The sequence below is a fragment of the Podarcis vaucheri genome, assembly GCF_965113315.1.
Source record: "Podarcis vaucheri genome assembly, chromosome: 18".
NCBI lineage: Eukaryota > Metazoa > Chordata > Lepidosauria > Squamata > Lacertidae > Podarcis > Podarcis vaucheri.
This window is the reverse complement of record NC_138756.1, coordinates 874,178-891,069: the sequence shown is the minus strand read 5'-3', so window position 1 is coordinate 891,069 and position 16,892 is coordinate 874,178. Positions and strand designations below refer to the sequence as shown.

The 16,892-nt window shown below is 51.4% G+C and overlaps 1 protein-coding gene across 2 annotated transcripts; it reads left to right on the top strand.

The window, feature by feature from the left end:
- Nucleotides 1-311: 311 nt before the first annotated feature.
- LOC309523204 (zona pellucida sperm-binding protein 4-like) lies at nucleotides 312-16,886 on the top strand. 2 transcript variants are annotated; one of them, XM_082206987.1, is made up of 12 exons: nucleotides 312-692; nucleotides 2,028-2,149; nucleotides 4,066-4,165; nucleotides 6,545-6,700; nucleotides 8,185-8,372; nucleotides 9,653-9,750; nucleotides 9,980-10,107; nucleotides 11,668-11,857; nucleotides 13,860-14,007; nucleotides 15,765-15,852; nucleotides 15,992-16,105; nucleotides 16,702-16,886. In XM_082206987.1, exons 1-12 carry the CDS (start codon nucleotides 527-529, stop codon nucleotides 16,860-16,862), a joined length of 1,659 nt encoding a protein of 552 aa, XP_082063113.1. In that variant the 5' UTR covers nucleotides 312-526; the 3' UTR covers nucleotides 16,863-16,886. The 2 variants fall into 2 exon arrangements, with proteins under 2 accessions (XP_082063113.1, XP_082063114.1); XM_082206988.1 differs by lacking the exons at nucleotides 312-692; nucleotides 2,028-2,149; nucleotides 4,066-4,165 and adding an exon at nucleotides 4,935-5,145.
- Nucleotides 16,887-16,892: the final 6 nt, after the last annotated feature.

Genomic DNA, 16,892 nt, shown 5'->3' with positions numbered 1-16,892 from the left:
AGCGCCCGCCAATGAGGGGAGCGCAGGGGCGTGGCCTGGAGGGAGGGGCCGGGGCTGCACTGAGCATGCGCGGAAGGGTCACAGCTGCGCTGCCTGTGGAAAGGAGCGGCGCCTCCTGAGCATGGGCAGAGGGCTTCCTGAATGGAAAACGAGGGTTTTCTTTTTTAAAAGAAGGCGCCCTTGTGTAAAATGACAAAAGTCGCATCCTGCGTTGGTCATACTCAGAGTAGAACCACTGAACTCAACAGCTGACTCACTTCAATCCACTCATTTCTGGCTGGAAGCCTCTTCTCCCAAAGACGCGCAGAGGCCCCAACAATGGAGCATACGCAAAGTGCTTTTCGGCAAAGTAGGCCGAAGAAAAACCTCCCCGCCGGGCTGAGTGCGCCGCAGGATCAGGCCCTTTTTCCCGGCAGGAGACCCACCCAGACTCCCTGTCCAATCAGAGTCCTCCTCGGGCTACTAAAATCCTCCCCAGGGACCAGCAGCCGAGAGGAGCATCTGGTTGCGGGAAATCCCTCGGACAATGCCTTTGGGGGCGCTGCTCCTCCTTTTGGGGGGGACCCTGGTGGGTCCCTCGGGCGCCGCGGGGTCTTTTTGGGAAGTCGCCTTGCCCACCTGCGACGAGCACAGCCTCGCTTTCCTCCTGCTGCCCCAAGCGAAGGTCTCCTCGTCTCTTATAAGGCTGCTGGGTGAGTCAAGGGGCGGGAAGGCAGCTTTTTTTTTTCAAAGAAAGAAGAATTTTAAACCCACTTTTGCAAGAATCCCACAAACTGGGGGCGGGGGCCTGGCTGGTCTGAGCTTCTTGCAAGGTCTGGGCAACAACAATGGTGTACAAATGTATTATTATATATTAATAATTATAGAGCAGTGGCTCCAGAACCTTCTGGAGACCCTCTGTCCCCTTAGTCCCCTCAACTTGCCCCCAGGGCCCTCCGCCCTTAGAAAAAGCATTATTCCAATAGTACTATGCGCCACAAAGTGCAAAACGGTGACCATTAACTCATAATTCCATCTGAAACTGCTTAGTCTAATTCACCAAAAATTAGGGGCCCTTAGCTGTGATTTCTGCGCTGCAGGAGGTTGGGATGGATGACCCTTGGGGTCATGGCTCTCCAACAATTTAATTTGGCACTGTGCCCTTTGCTTTTCCATCCTGCAAGGCTTTTGAAAGCCTCCTTAGGGACTAGCTCCAGAAATTAGTACCGTATTTGGGTGAGCAGTTTCACTGCAACTGGGGACAGAGGCGATATTTGGCTTACTCAGAGGAGCCTCACTGGAACCAATGGTCCTAAATTGGTTGTGCCCATTTTCCAAAGGGTCTACTACTACAAATATTTGAGGAGGTCCTCTGTTCATCTGCATGCAGGAATGAGTGTCAGTTAATTCCAGTGGGGTTACTCTTGAGTAGGGCTTGCTTTGCAGAGCAGCTGGGGGGGGGGAATAACTTGAATGTAATAAATAACAGCAATGCAGATAAAGCACCAGGAGGGAAAGAGTCCCAGGTGTCTACTCAGAAGTAAATCCTGCTAAGCTTAGTGGTGCTTACTCCCAAGTAAACTGGGTTTGCAGCCTGACCATGAGAACCAGGACCCAGGAACCTATTTAATAGAAAAACAACTGCCCATTTGAACCTCCACTGAAGCATTTATTCTCTAAAGTAAATTATTTCTCATATATAATTAATATGATATCTCTTAATAAGCGGACCACTCTCTTCCTCGCCAAGTGGGAGGGTCTGTATTTCTCCAGGGACACCCCACCCCAAGAAATACAGACACCCCACCCCACCCTGGGCAACAAAGCAAAGGAAGCGCACACCCCCATTGGCTGCTAGGAAATCCCAAAATCCACTCATTTGTTATTCCCTATATTGAGGTATCTTAAAATAAGCTAGCAAGCTTCTGGGTTTTGCAGAGTTCATCAGGCTCGATTGTAAAGCAAACCTCTAGATTGTGGGCTGGGGTAATAATTTGTGGAACAACAACCTGTTTGGCAAAAGCTTCTTCTCTCCTCCCCCAAATAAGATCCCAAAGGTAACCCCCATCTTCTGAAGAATGACTCTACCTGTGGGACTTCTGCCTTCCCCAATCCGGATGGCTCTGTAGCGGTGAGGGTGGCCTTTGATGGGTGTTACACCAGAGCGCAGGTAAGGTCTCGGCTTGCACACCTGCCCCCGCCCCACCCTCCAACTAGTAACATGTGCATAACGCACCCCCTCCCCAACACCCCTGCGAAGTAGGACAGACTGAGAAGGGGGGTCGTGTTGTGATTGCCCTGGGAGCTTCGTGGCTGGGCAGGAGGAGTGCTTGATTAAGTAACCCTACACCGCTTAAAGCAGTGTTTCCCAACCACTGTTCCGCGGCACACTAGTGCGCCGCGAGATGTTGCCTGGTGTGCCGCGGGAAAAATTAAAAAATTCGAAAGATATATTTTTTTTAAAAGTCAAATTTTCGATTGGGGCGCCGTCACTAGATGACCCCTGGGGTTCCCTCCCTCCCTCCCGCTCTGCGCCTCCCTCCTCCTCCTCCTCCTCCTCCGGGGAGGCCCTTCCTGGCTCTCGGCCAAGGCTTGGCGGCTGCCACTCACTCACTCGCTCGCCCACCCGTCCCTCCATCCCTGCACCTGGCCTCTCCCCCTCCGTCCCTGGCGCGGGGGCTGCCGGGATCCGTAGTCCCCTCGCCCTTGGGCTCCGCGCCCGCGCGGGGTGCACAGACTACGTTTCCCAGTGTGGCCTGGCGGGCCGGGCGTTTTGTTTGAAGCGCTCTTCTTCCGGCCATGGAATGAGCGCGGCGGCGGCCGGGCGGGCAGGGGCTCTTCCGCGCAGACCCCGTGCAGCCTGCCTGTGCCCCCGCGGAGATCGGGCGGCAGGATGGAGCCCGGGGATCCCCGCGGAGGCGGAGCAGCGGAGGTGGAGGCTGCCCCCCAGGTAGGGCTGCGTCGGGGGTTTTTTATTTTTGCAATGCTGCATCCGCGCCGGAGGGGACGCATCGGACCGCAGGGAGACCCCTTGGCGGGTGTGCAAGGCAATGCATGCGTGCAGGCGTTGCATGGAGTGCAGTGCAATGCAATGGCAACGCGGCGCCCTGCATGCATGCATGCAACTTCCACCGGCGCTCCGGACTTGGCAGGTGAGGGGGGTCCCCAGTGGGCGGCAGAGAGAGCCGGGAGGGCGAAGGGGAGCCGGGGGGGAGCAGCGCTGCTCCCCGAGCCGAGCCCGGGGGAAAACTTCGGCGTCGTTGCGCCGGGTTTTGGAAGCGGAGGCTGGCGGGGGCCCCTCAACTGCAAAACCTGGTCGCCTCTCATATATTTCGTGCATTGCATTCATCGCCCGCTTTCTCCTCCAAGGAGCTCCCGGGGGCGCGCGTGGTTCTCCCCGTGTTATCCTCGCAACAACAGCCCTGCGAGGTGGGTCAGGCGAGTGGCCCAAGGGAGCACCCAGGGGTTGTCCTGGCCAGGTGGGGTGATTTGAACCCTGCTCTCTGCCCGGTCTTCGTCCTCATTTAGCCCCCACATGTGCATGACTGTGCATGACTGAGGTTTTCCCCCCTCGTCTTGGCTATGGTGTGAGTCTGTGCTGTTAATTAATGGGGTTCTGCCTTCGGAGAAGATGAGCCAGCCCTCAAGGAGGTGATTATGTAATTTGCTAGCAATTCATGTCCCTCCCGGCGTGACGCTGCGCGCTGACGTCACGGGGCTGTAATGGTGGTGTGCCTCGAGATTTTTTTCATGAAACAAGTGTGCCTTTGCCCGAAAAAGGTTGGGAAACACTGGCTTAAAGCACATTCACCCCCCCCCAAATACTGGGAACTGTAGTTTGAGGGCACTGGGAACCGTAACTCTCTAGGGGTAAACGAAAGTTCCCAGGGCTCTTTTGGGCTGGGAAACAATACAGCCTGGTTCTTCCGCTTGAAGGTTGGTAAAGCGTGAGACTCTTAATCTCAGGGTTGTGGGTCTAAGGCCCACATTGGGCAAGAGGTTCCTGGATGACCCTCCTGGGACCCCTTCTAGCTCTGATAAAGCTAGAAAAATGAAATAATGATGCCAACATCCTCTCCCCACTAGGATTCCCGCTACCGGACGACCGTCCACATTGAAGGCCTGGCGGCGGATGGACGGATGACCTCCTACAAAGAGGAGCTGAGCTGCCCCGAGCCTCTCCTAGGTACCCCGTGGAAGGGCTTTCCTGGGGGGCTTCTGGGGGCAGAGGCGTCCTGACCCTGCTGGGGTCACTCCCCTGCCTTCAGGCGCCACGCCCAGAAGAGCGTGCCACGGGTGTAAAGTATCACAGTGACCCCCAAAGAATCCTGGGAACTGTAGTTCAAGGGTGCTGAACATGGCCAGGACCTCTTCCCCACCCTGAGGGCTTCAGCCGTCAGGCCCTCTGTTCGGGGAGCTCTGGGAATGGTAGTTCTAGGAGGAGGCGAGAGGGCTCCTAACCAATCTCAGCGCCCTGAAGGAACTACAGCTCCCAGGATTATTTCAGGGAAGCCATTCCTGGCGACTATTCAGACAGGCCTGTGCCCCATGATTTTGGGGAGTATTTTGCTGGTGCTTTTACTACTGCTTCTGTTGTTTTGTGTACACAACACAAAGTGCCACACTCTAATATTCAAAATAACACACACAACCCTCACTCTGTTCTTCTCAAAGTGCAGCTTTCAAATATCCAGACAAACCAAATGGCTGGCTCCCCTTCCCCCTCAACCTGGTGCCCTCTGGAAGCTGTGCTACAACTCCCAGCACCCGCCCCCTGTCTCGGCTGTGGCTTCTCAGGCTCCTCCTCTTCCAGGCCACCGTCCAGTCTACTGCCCAGTGGCCCAGTGGCCGATGGGCTTTGTAGTCCGCTGCCTCTGCAGTCTGGTGCCTGAGGCTGGGCTGAGCTCCTGTGAGGCAGGTGAGCTCATAAAGGGGGCCGGGGTTGCCGTGGGAGAAGCCTGCCCTGATTGGGGGCCAGGGGTGACTTGCCAGAGAAAAGCCCCCGGCCCCATTTCTCCCTCGGGGTCTTGGCCAGGATGTTCCTCCTGGACCTCTTGGCGACCGTCCTGCTGGCCCATGGGCCTTGCGGGGCTCTGGCCTTTGCTCCGAAGGTGGGCGACGTGGGCAAGCGGGGAAGCCTGGAAGACCCCCAGGTGCTGTTTTGGGGTAAGGCTTCGCTCGCCAGGTGGCTCCCCGCAGAAACGCCCGGCTGCCAGATTGGCAAAAGCCGCCCAGTGAAAAACTAGCTGGGGAGTTTTCAAGTTTCTAGTCCTTTGTGAGGGCAGGAGTGCCCCCACTTGCCTTGAAGGTGCCCCCAAAGAGCTGGAGGGAGGGACTTTGGGTTTGGCATGGGGTTGCCCCAAAAGCAGCAAACCTCTCTCCTTGAAACGAGCCTCTGAATCTCCCGGTCACGGGTTCGAGTTGGGCGAAAGATTCCTGCATTGCAGGGGGTTGAATTGGATCACCCTCAGAGTCCCTTCGAACTCAACAAGTCTGTAACAAGGGGATAGTGCTGTAAATACACCATCCTGTGCACCACCATAGCTTGGAGTTTAATGAAGCATTACTCCTTTTTGCCAATTATTTTTTATTGATTTTCCATAATTTTAAACAAATTATCACTAGATTAGTAAAAATTTAATACAAATTTAAGAGCTGACTGCTCCCCAGTTTTTTTATTCTTTTTCCCTCCCTCTGTTGCTGCTCCAGATCCAATAGCTTTTCCAACTTCCATTTCAAAATCCACTCATCCCTTCTCCCTGCACATCGCCTGTAATGTGCCAGTTTTATCCATTATTATATCCTGGCCCTCAAAGTAGTTGAGTAGAGTCAAACCTCTTTTATCTATCTGTAATAGTCATCAAGTCCATCTTAAATCATTTGCCTCCCATACCTCTGTCTGGGGCAGCACTGCCTGAGAAAGACAGATCCTTCGGAGTTTAATGAAATATATATCGAGCTTTGTGTTTTAGGTTCTGCCAAATGCATCCAGGAGGCGGGGGTGGGGGTGGGTCTTTCTCATTTTATTTTACTTTTTGCAAGAGAGACTCTGTGGGTCTTTGTGGATGCAATTGTAAGAGACAAATTCTGTTCGCCTCGCTGGCTTTGAGCTGGTGAAACCCAAACGGCTGCCAATTGCCGCTGGATCCTTGCGAAATGAGCAAGCTTTTTGAAAAGGGCGTCCAAGATCCAGGAAACGTAGCGCGGCTGCAGCGCCTGGTTAAGCCACCTGCCCCATGGGTAGGGGGCACACATTCTCCTCAAAGGCCCTTTCAGAATATGTTGTCGAGAGGGGATTGTGCGTTTGGTTCTTATCTTTTATTTATTATTAATCAATTAATTGAATTAGTATCGCACCCTGTACCTGCAGGTCTCATTTTATGCATTTTATGCTTTTATCTTGTGATTTTATCTTATGAACCACCTGAGACCTGCAGGGATAGGGTAGTGTACAAATTTAATTAACAACAACAACCAAACTAATCTTAAAAATAAAATAAACCCGGAAGGTTGACCTTTTACCTTAATGCCACCTGCCTTGACTTAGCTCCCTCTCTCCTTCCAGCTCTGGATAACCCGAGCGCCAGCCACTGCTCGTCCGTCCCAGCCCCCGACAGGCTCCCTTGCGGCCCCCACCAAGTGCAGCAGGCGGAGTGTGTGGGCCTGGGCTGCTGCTACAGCCCGACAGAGAGGGGGGTGCCTTGCTATTACGCCAAAAAAGGTGCGTTGGGTTTGGGGGTCCTGCTGAGCCAGGAAAGATTTCCCCGCTCTCTTGCGACACTTGAACTCGCAGCTGTGCAACGAAGAGGAATTTCCTGGTGGCCATTGCGGCCTCCTGTGGCAGGGAGTTCCACAGTTCAACTGTGCTGCTTGAAGAAGTCCTTTTTTTCCCCTGTCCCAAATCTTCCTTGGGCGTCCCTGAGCTCCACTCTTTGCTCCAAGGCCTTTCCCTCCTCCAGCAATTTCTCCAGCTGCTGGGGAGAGTGCTGCTCTTACACGCTGCTCCTTCTTGCCCATTTTTCATCGGGACATCAGGCTGACCCCTGTGGGGGCAGGAGGCAGCACTAGACGGGCCCCCGTGGGCCTGATCCAGCACGCTCTTCTGCTCTTGAGCTTGGCGACCATCGTTTCCTCCTGTGGCAGGGAGTTCCACAGTTTGCGTTGCTTGAAGAAGACCTTTGAATCTTCCAGTGTCCGGCTTCCTTGTCTGGCCACGAGTTCTAGTGTTGCAAGAGAGAGGGGGGAAATCTATTCTCTGTCTGCTGCATAATTGTACTGTATAATGTTTTGTCCTTGTATAATCTTTGGAGTGGGCAGGGTATAAATAATGAAAATTGTATTGTTTATTATAATCCCTTTGCCTTTTCTCTCCACAAAGAAGCCCCCAATGCTGCGACTGTTCCTCCATCACAAAGAACTGGGCCTTTTGCAGGGATTAACTGGTGACTTCTCTTGTGATATGAGCCAGAGAGGACACCAGGGGTCATCTATCCCAACCCCCTGCCGTGCCATAATCTTGGGTATCTGTTCTGAATTTTAAAAAAGCAACCAAATTATCATTATCAATTTTACAAATTTGCACAATATTTTACCAAATACAAACCTTACCTTCATTATCAACTTCCCTTCCCCTTCCATTGATCATTTGACTAACCTTTTACCGCTGCATATTCTAATTATTCCATATTCTCTCTCTCTGTTTTACAACTGAAACAACTACCAGACCTTTAGAAGACATCTGAAGGCAGCCCTGTTTAGGGAAGCTTTTAATGTTTAATAGACTATTGTATTTTAATATTCTGTTGGAAGCCACCCAGAGTGGCTGGGGAAACCCACCCAGATGGGCAGGGTATAAATAATTTATTATTATTATTATTATTATTATTATTATTATTATTATTATTATTATTTTCTTTATAGCTTAGTGCTGAATTTATCCTAATCCTGTTAATGTTTTAATATGTCTACAATGATTTTTCAAATATTCTGCATGACACTTCCAGTCTTCCTTGAGAATTCTTTCATCTTATTCTACTAGCCACGTCTATATATTCTGTCAATTCCACCTGCTATTCCTCCTTTGTCGGTGTTGTTCCCTCCATTTCTTCACGGACACCATTTGTGCTGCCGTGGTTGCATGCAGAAAGAGATTGATTCTGCTTGATTCTGAAGGTTCCCTTCCTCTCTTCCCGCTCTGCCCGCCAGTGACTGCCCGCTGCACCCCGGACGGCCACTTCTCCATTGCGCTCTCCCGCCACGTCACGCGCCCCCCCCTCCGCTTGGGCTCTGTGCGCCTGGCCAGCGGTCAGGGGGAGCGCTGCGCCCCGGCCTCCAGGAACAATGGCTTCGTCTTCTTCCAGTTCCCGCTGTCCGCCTGCGGGACCACCTTCAAGGTAACGGGTAGGGAGACACACGGGTGTTGCCACCCGGCCAGAATGACACTGCGCTTGTTGCTCTCTTCCGCTTCTCTCTGTGGGCAGAGATGCTTTGGGGAGCAGAGGAAGGCGCTGCTTCCCTAAAACAAAAGAAAGCTTCTAGACCTCATGAATGGGGGGGGGGAGAGAGATTTAAACAGGGACTTGGGAGGCTGTGGGGAACAGAATCAGACCCTTGGCTCGCCTGGGCGATGAAGCCACTATTTTGCAAAGTTACAAATCCAGCTGCTAATGATAATCATAATAATTTTGTTAAGTGTACCCCACCAATCTGACTGGCTTATTCTTATGCATTCAATTTCTATACTGCTTTATATTTTAAAGAAAAAAATCTTGAAGCGGTTTGCAACACATGAAAACATCGAAATGGAACAACTTGGAACGAAACAAATTCATGTTGTTCCCCACCCTGAGATCTGTGGGTTTAGGGCGGTATACAAACGTATATAATACTGAAATTCCCGCATGCCCAGCCACTTGGTGCAGCTTCCAACAGAATAGAAGAACCCAAAGATGACTTCCTTGCCCAGGGCTGCCTTCCGATGTTTTCTGAGTGTCCTGTGGCTGTTCCTCGCTGATAAACAGGAGGGTGACCACAGGAAAGCAGGCGTGTCTCTAGACGGCCAGGTCTTTTTTGGCGGCTGGGGAAATGGCTGTGTTTATATGTACCATATTTTTCGCTCTATTGGACGCAGTTTTTCCTCTCCAAAAATTGAGGGGAAATGTGTGTGCGTCCTATAGAGCGAATGCAGGCTTGTGCAATAGCCGCGTGCAACCCCTCCGGCAAGGAGAGGCTGCACAGGGCTAAAGGGGAAGCCAAAACAGCAAGCGGGATAGATCCCGCTCGCTGCCATGCCTTCTTCCATAGCTGCGCGCAACCCCTCAGGTAAGGAGAGGCTGCACGGGGCTATGGATTCTTTAGCCTCACGCAGCCTCTCCCAGGAGGTAGAGGCTGCGTGGGGCTAAAGGGGAAGCCAAAACAGCGAGCAGGATCCATCCTGCTCGCTGCCTTGCCTTCTTCCATAGCTGCGCGCAACCCCTCTGGCAGGGAGAGATTGTGTGCAGCCTGTACGCTGCTCTTTGGGGCTGGGGGGGGAAAATATTTTTTTCCTTGATTCCCCCCCCCTTAAAACTGGGTGCTCCCTATGGTCCGGTGCGCCCTATGTTGCGAAATATACGGTAGTCGCTCCCCTGCAGGGAGGGTTCCCCCCACCAATGGCCTTCCTTTCTCTGCCCAGGAATCCGGCAGCCGACACGTGTATGAGAATGAGCTGGTGGCTGACAGGCAGGTCTTGGCATCCCCGTCGGGCTCCATCACCCACGACAGCGACTTCAGGTAGGAAGTGGGGAAGCCGGTGTGGCAGAACAGTCGGGAGGCGAGGGCCAGAGCCGAGGGCCGAAGCGCCTGCTTGGCATGCAGAAGGCTTGGTGCTCCTTATTCCTGCGTCCTCCCCTTGGAACAAGGAGGACTAGACTCTTCAATAATAATAATAATAATAATAATAATAATAATAATAATAATAATAAAATACAAAAACCCCAATGATTTCCTTGCTCTCTGGCAGGCTGACCGTCCGCTGCAGCTACTCTGCAGAGGATTCTCTCCCAGTCGGCGTCCAGATTGCCACTCCGCCTCCGCCAGCCGGGGTCGCCGAGCAAGGACCCCTAACGCTGGAGATGAGGCTGGCTCGAGGTGAGGGGCTGGTTTTGGGGGGCTGGAGTGGGGAGCCCCAATAAAGCACCATTGGCTCTCGTGGGGTCTCTGCTGCTCCTGTGCTGGGAGAGGGTCTTGGCTCAGGGATGTAGTGGCAAACTCAGAAGTTTTCCTCTTCCCTCCCTCTCCCTCTTTCCTTGTGTGCTGCACTTTGGGGGGGGTGAGATCATAAACTTGCAAGTAGGGATTATCTTGATTTTATGGCATACCTGTTTCTATTTCTATGCCACCTTTCCACAGTTCAAACCATGCTCCAGGTGGCTTAGAATGTGAGACAAATAACTGCAGCATAACAAAAGTAGTCGTAATTGATAAATGCAGCATCAAAAAATGCACAGCCAAGCTGAACAATTACTAGCAGCTCTGGGAGGCTTTTTGGCTGAAGAAGGGGGGTGTGGATCTTTGAAATAAATATATTCAAAAGGGTTTTGCTTCTAAAAATGCACCACCTTCTAAGATTATACCAGATTCTTATAATTATGGAATCATCCAGCCAGTTTTTAAAGCCTCCAAACAGATACGCACAATGCAATCTCAGATAAAATCTGTGAAACTTTAAAATCAATTTCTCAAGCCCGCCATAAGTTTTAAGTCAGGAGGCAAGGGTCTCCCCCTGGTTGGCTGGGGAGCAGAGGGCCCTATCTGCCCCCTCTGGTGGGACAGGATCCTTCCTCCCGGTCTTGAACGTAAACTGCACATAAGAAGAGCTGGATCAGGCCCAAGGGGGCTCATCCTGTTCTCACAGGGGCCAAGTGCCCCAGAGAACTTGGGAGTCTAGATAGACTGTCTCTGGAGCTGGAGGTTCCATTAGGGCATTGGAAGACCCTTGCAGCTGGGTTGGGCAAAGTGGGGCCCGTCTGGCCCGGCATCCTCTGCTCAAGTGGCCAACCAGATGCCCCAGCTGGAAGCCTGCAAGCAGGATCTGAGTGCGAGAGCAGCTCTCTCCTCTTGTAGTTCCCAGTAAATGGTATTCGGAAAAATTGAGGCCTCCAACTGCGAAGGCAGAATAAGCCATCCTTGCTAGTAACCATCCATAGCCGCCACCACCTCCTCCGTGAATCCACATTTTAAAACCATCCAGGTCATCCCTATCATCTGTGGCAGGGAGTTCCACAGCTTAACTAAGAAGTCCTTCCTTTTATCCGTCCTGATAGCATTCAGCTCTACTGGCTTGTCCACGAGTTCTAGTCTTGCAAGAGAGGGAGGGAAGCTTTCCTCAATCCACTTTCCCTGCCCAGCAGAATCATAGGATCATGGAGACGGACGGGACCCCGAGGGTCATCCAGCCCAACCCTCTGCAAGGCAGGAATATTATTGCCCAACACGGGGCTCAAACCCACAACCTTGAGAGTCTCCTGCTCTCCCGACTGAACCATCACCACGTCCTGTGGCAGGGAGTTCCAAACTCTGCGCTGCAGGAAGGAGGACTTCCTGAAACTTCCAGCTTCCCTGGATGCCCCTGAGTTCGGGTCTCTCCAGAGGCGGAGAAGGAAAGCTTTTCTCCATCCAGTAATTTTTCCAACTTCTTTCCCTCCCCAGATGCCAAGTATTCCTCCTATTACTCCGGCCTGGACTACCCCGTGGTGAAGGTCCTGCGAGCCCCGGTCCATGTCGAAGTGCGTCTCCTTGCCAGGACGGATCCAGCCCTAGTCCTGGTCTTGCATGACTGCTGGGCCACCCCCAGCACAAACCCCTTGCAGAAACCACAGTGGCTGCTGCTGGAGGATGGGTCAGTGGTGGCTGGGCACAGGGGCAGAGACTTACGGGGTAACGAAAACGGGTGCAAGGGTGTTTGTGGCGAGCCGGCTCAGTTTTCCAGAAAGACTCGAGCTTCTAGTTAAATAACATTTTATTATTTATATCTCCGCCCATCCATCTGGGTTTCCCCAGCCACTCTGGGCAGCTCCCAAAAGATTAAAAACAGAATAAAACATCAAAACATTAAAAACTTCCCTAAACAGGGGTGCCTTCAGATGTCTTCTAAAAGTCAGATACTTGCTTATTTCCTTGACATCTGATGGGAGGGCGTTCCACAGGGCGGGCGCCACCACCGAGAAGGCCCTCTGCCTGGTTCCCTGTAACCTCATTTCTTGCAGTGAGGGAATCAGCAGAAGACCCTCAGAGGAGGAGCTTGGTGTCGGCTGGACAAAGGGGGTGGAGACGCTTCTTTTTAGAGCAAGGATAGGCAAACTCGGCCCTCCAGATGTTTTGGGACTACAACTCCCATCATCCCTGACCACTGGTCCTGTTAGCTAGGGATGCTGGGAGTTGTAGTCCCCAAACATCTGGAGGGCCGAGTTTGCCTCTGCCTGGTTTAGGGCTTTAAAGGTCATCACTAACACTAGAACTAGCTGCTCGGCTTCCTTTCCATGAAACCTCAGACCGAAAGGGTCTCATGGTGGCTTTCTGGCTGCGCTGACTACACAACCCTCTTGCTAAGTATAATTTTTATACTTACCGTTTTATTTTAGAATTGTTTGATTCCCACTGAGATGGGGAATGCCCGGTTGTGCGTTGCTGGAGGCTTTGAGGTGGGGCTTTTCCGTGGGGCGATATTAAGGTCTCTGAGCTCCTAAGTGGGTTGATAATCAGCTTTGGTTGTTCGCTGCAGGCTAATCTGTGAGTCTTTAACCTTAGATCACAGGGGAGGCTGTGGATCAGCGTTAGAAACTCAGATATATAAGCTAATCACCAAACGGCACCTGAAACACAAGTTGTGGTCACCACAGCGGAATGTCTAGGCACCTTTTATTCCTGTGGAATTTATTATTTAGAAAACTTACTAGTTATCTCTTTGCCCAGTTTTCTAGTCTTCTGGTGGTGGCGCCATATAGTGATGGCCTAGTTGTTCATACTGAATCCTCATATTACGTCTCCAGAACCCATTGTAGTGGATTACACAAGTTTGTAATCTATTATTATTCTTAATCCTGTTTTATATTTTAAAGAAGAAAAAACCTCAAAGCGATTTGCAGCACATTAGATCATCATATAAAACTATCCAGAATGAAACAAATTCAGGCTTCAAGGAAAATATTTCAAATCCTTCTCGCAGGGATATTTTGCTTTCCCTATATTTACTGGCTTAATTTATAGAACTTCCCCCTAGCAGAAGGACTCTCGGAAGCCAGGGGGTGTAGTGGTTAGAGTGTTGGATGAGGACCTGGGAGATCAGGGTTCAAATCCCCACTCCGTCATGAAGCTTGCTGGGGGAACCTGGCGTCAGTCGCGGCCTCTTCACCTACCTCACAGGGTCGCTGTGGGGATTAACTGAGGAAGGGAGTGACCCATGGACTCTCTGAGGAAAAAAGGGCGATATAAATGCAGTCAGTGAGCTCTTCTGTTGACCTGCTTAAGGAAGCCAGAGAGTCCAGCTGCCAACCTGGTGCTCAGAGATCTCCACAGGGTCGCAATTGGACCCACATCAGTTGCAAAACGCGCCTGGCGCCTGGGGGATTTCTAGCACTGCTGGAAGGGCGGTGCCTGGAATCTTTCTTCTCCCCCCCCCCCCGGCTGCAGCGAAGGTGAGAGAAAGTTTTGACCTCAGTCCTGTTGAAATGCTGAGCCAATGTCTGACGGAACTACAGCATTGCTAGGCACCTTTGGGGTTTCTGCTCAACGTTTTGGGCGATGTCCGATGGGCCTTGATGCGAAAGGAGTCCGTTCTGATGTGCCCAGTCTCTTCTAGCCACGCCATCTCAAGACCGCCAATCCCTCTTGCTCTGCCTCAGGTGCCCCTACAAGGGAGACAACTACCGGACGCAGCCGGTGCCCACCGGGGCCGACTCTGGACTGCCCTTTCCAACGCACTACCAGCGCTTTGTGGTCAGCACTTTCACATTTGTGGATGGCGCTTCCCAGCAGGTGCTCTCTGGGCAGGTAAAGTCTTCCGCAGTGGCGCCGGGTTGGGGGGTGGAGCTGACCGTCCCTGCAAGGAGAGATCTAGGGTTTGGGGGGTGCGGGCGTGTGTGCGTGCACACGCGCGCACACACACACACACACACGAGAAATCTGAGGCAATTTGCACTTAAAGCCCAGTCTGCTGGCAGAATGCACCAGCCCAAACGTGGAGCCATTCTGTTGAACTTTGGATCTCTGCAGATCCTGCAACGCACTTCTCTGGCCAAAGATGCCAAATTGGAAAAAGGGGTGACGTGTGTTACCCTCAAATGGTTTCTCAAAGGGTGTGGAGGCCCCCCCTGGTGTGGCAGGAGAAGATGGCCAGTGTGGTGGGAAAAGGAGGAGGATAATAATTGATTTCCTTTTCATTTTTATTCCGCCCCCCTGACAGCTGCCCCAGCCACTCTGGGCAGCTCCCAACAATACATCAAAAAACACAGAGAAGCATTAAATAATTTAAGTATAGTATCAAAAAATAAATGTATTTGCACAATATGAATAGATATCTTTTTGAAATGAGAACAAGAGCAATCAAGAGATACCGAGGGCAATCCTGGCTGTGTTTCCTGATGCATTTCTTGTCGGCAAAAATAATGTGTAAATTTTAATGCTTAAAGAGTTGCCAGAGGAAAAACATTTGGGAACCGCTGCATTAAGGGGAAGCAGTTTTGCAAAATAGCGTCCATTAGGAGAATTTTTGCTTTATAAAATACTGTGTTTGAAGTTGTTGGAAGCTGCCCAAAATTATCATTATTAATATGCCCCAAAACGGAAATTTGTTTTCCTACTGCTGGGGGGGGGGGGGCTGCCTCTGCACCTCAGTGCTGAAGTGCTCAACAGAAAGCTTTGTGCTGGTGTTTATTAGGCTTCTAAAAATGGGTGTGGGTCACACTTGGAGTGTGCTTGCAGTTCCCCCATTTGCCAATGCAGCGCCTCCACAAAGAGGGTCTGTGGGGCAGAGGTGTGGGGTCTGCAGTGTTTTTGCAGGAGTCCTTCAGCTCTGCACACAACCTTCTGACCCCAACCGGGGGGCTGGGAGACTCGCTTTGAACTTGCCTCGGTTTCCCCCTAGGGCTGCCCCTAAACCATCACTCTCTTTGATCTAACCTGGGGAGAAAACAGCAAAGACCTGATGAAGAGAGCACAGCAGAGGTTATATTGTCTGAGAATCCTCTGGAAAAATAATCTCTCCGAGGACCTGTTGATGGCATTTTACCATTGTACTGTGGAGAGTGTATTAACTTATGGCCTGTGTGTGGTTTGGGAGCTGCATGGTCAGGGAAAAAACAATGCTGTGCAGGGTTGTAAAGACTGCGGAGAGAGTAATTGGGTGCACTCTTCCCACCTTGGATCAAATCTATGTTTCCAGGTGCCATAAGAAAGCTGCAGAGATGGCGCAGGATAGTGTGCACCCCGGAAATGATCTCTTTTAGCTTCTGCCTTCTGGAAGAAGGTCCAGGGTTATAAAGACTAGGACTAGCCGCCTGAGAAACAGTTTCTATCCAAATGCGATTTTGGTTTTAAACACAGTGTAAGGAGTCTCTATGGGAGTATATTGTATTTAATTATGGGTTATCAGAGTTTTTAGGGGGCTAACCAGGTTGGGATAGCAGACTTGTTGGTTTTGAATGTCTGATGTAGATTTTTTCAATTTCATTGTTGTGTATGGGACAATGACAATAAAGACTATCATATCGTATCTCTCTCTCTCTCTCTGCCCCGCTTCCCCAATCCAGGTCTACTTCCACTGCAGCGCTTCCGCCTGTGCCCCATCCGCCCTGGAGAGCTGCCGCATTTCCTGCAACACAAATCCTCTTGGCAGGAGTGAGTCCCCGTTTATTTCTGAGGCTGTGGGGGGATTTGGGGGCAGGGCCAGGCCAAGTAGTGGGGGATTGTTGCACGGCTGTCGTCCAGGTGCTTCCCCCCTCCCTGAACCCCCCCAATGTGTTTCTCCCACCTCCAGGTCGCAGAGCATCGTCTGGGCAGCGCCGTCTCCCTGAGAAGTGGCTGACCCTGGTGACATCAGACGGCCCTGTGAACTTCTTTCACAAGGACACGGACACGGTCGTTCACGAAGGTAACACGGGAGGCAAAAATTTTTGGGGAGTAGATTTTATTCAGTTGTCCCCCACCAGTCATGATGCTAGAGAAAGCTTTCACTTGGTCAGGCTATCAGCAGCCTCTTTGCGAAAAAGAATAAAATAATATTCTATATAAAAAAGGACATGAGTGGCCTCTGGGGAGAGACCCTGGGAGTCTCCAGTCCTATAAACCGCTCATGCAGAGGCATTCCTAGCCTTCGCTTTGCACGTGCTCAGGAATTAAGTGGCATCCTCTTTGGGACTAGATGCCCGATTCAGCCAGAAGAACAGGGCATCTATCTGGAGATCTTCTATTTCTTCATTATTAACTTTTTGACATACTGCTTTTTATTATGAATGTGTTTGGATTTTAGTGCTCAATATGTTAAAAAACCTCCAATAAACTTTTTATAGAGAAAGAGAGAAATCATTTGCCCAACGCATGAATCGAACCCACAACCCTGGGATTAAAAGCCTTGCATGCTACCAACTGAAGTTTTTAAGCTGCTGAATGTGTCTGCAGCCCGAATCTCTCTTAACCCAGCCTCTTTGGGGTTACTGTTAATTCTACATTTCTCTCTCTTTCTCTTAGTGTCCCCCAAATCCCTCTACCCTTCGACCTTGATGCAGTGGGACAACATCCTCTTCCTGGTGGCCGGCCTGGTGGCCGTTCTGGCCGTGGGGATGTTCTCAGTCGTCGCCCTGAAGAAGCACCAGGCGGCTGTGGGAGGCCAAAGCCTTCCTTATGCGTGAGAGGAAATAAAGTTGACAGAGAAAGGCTTG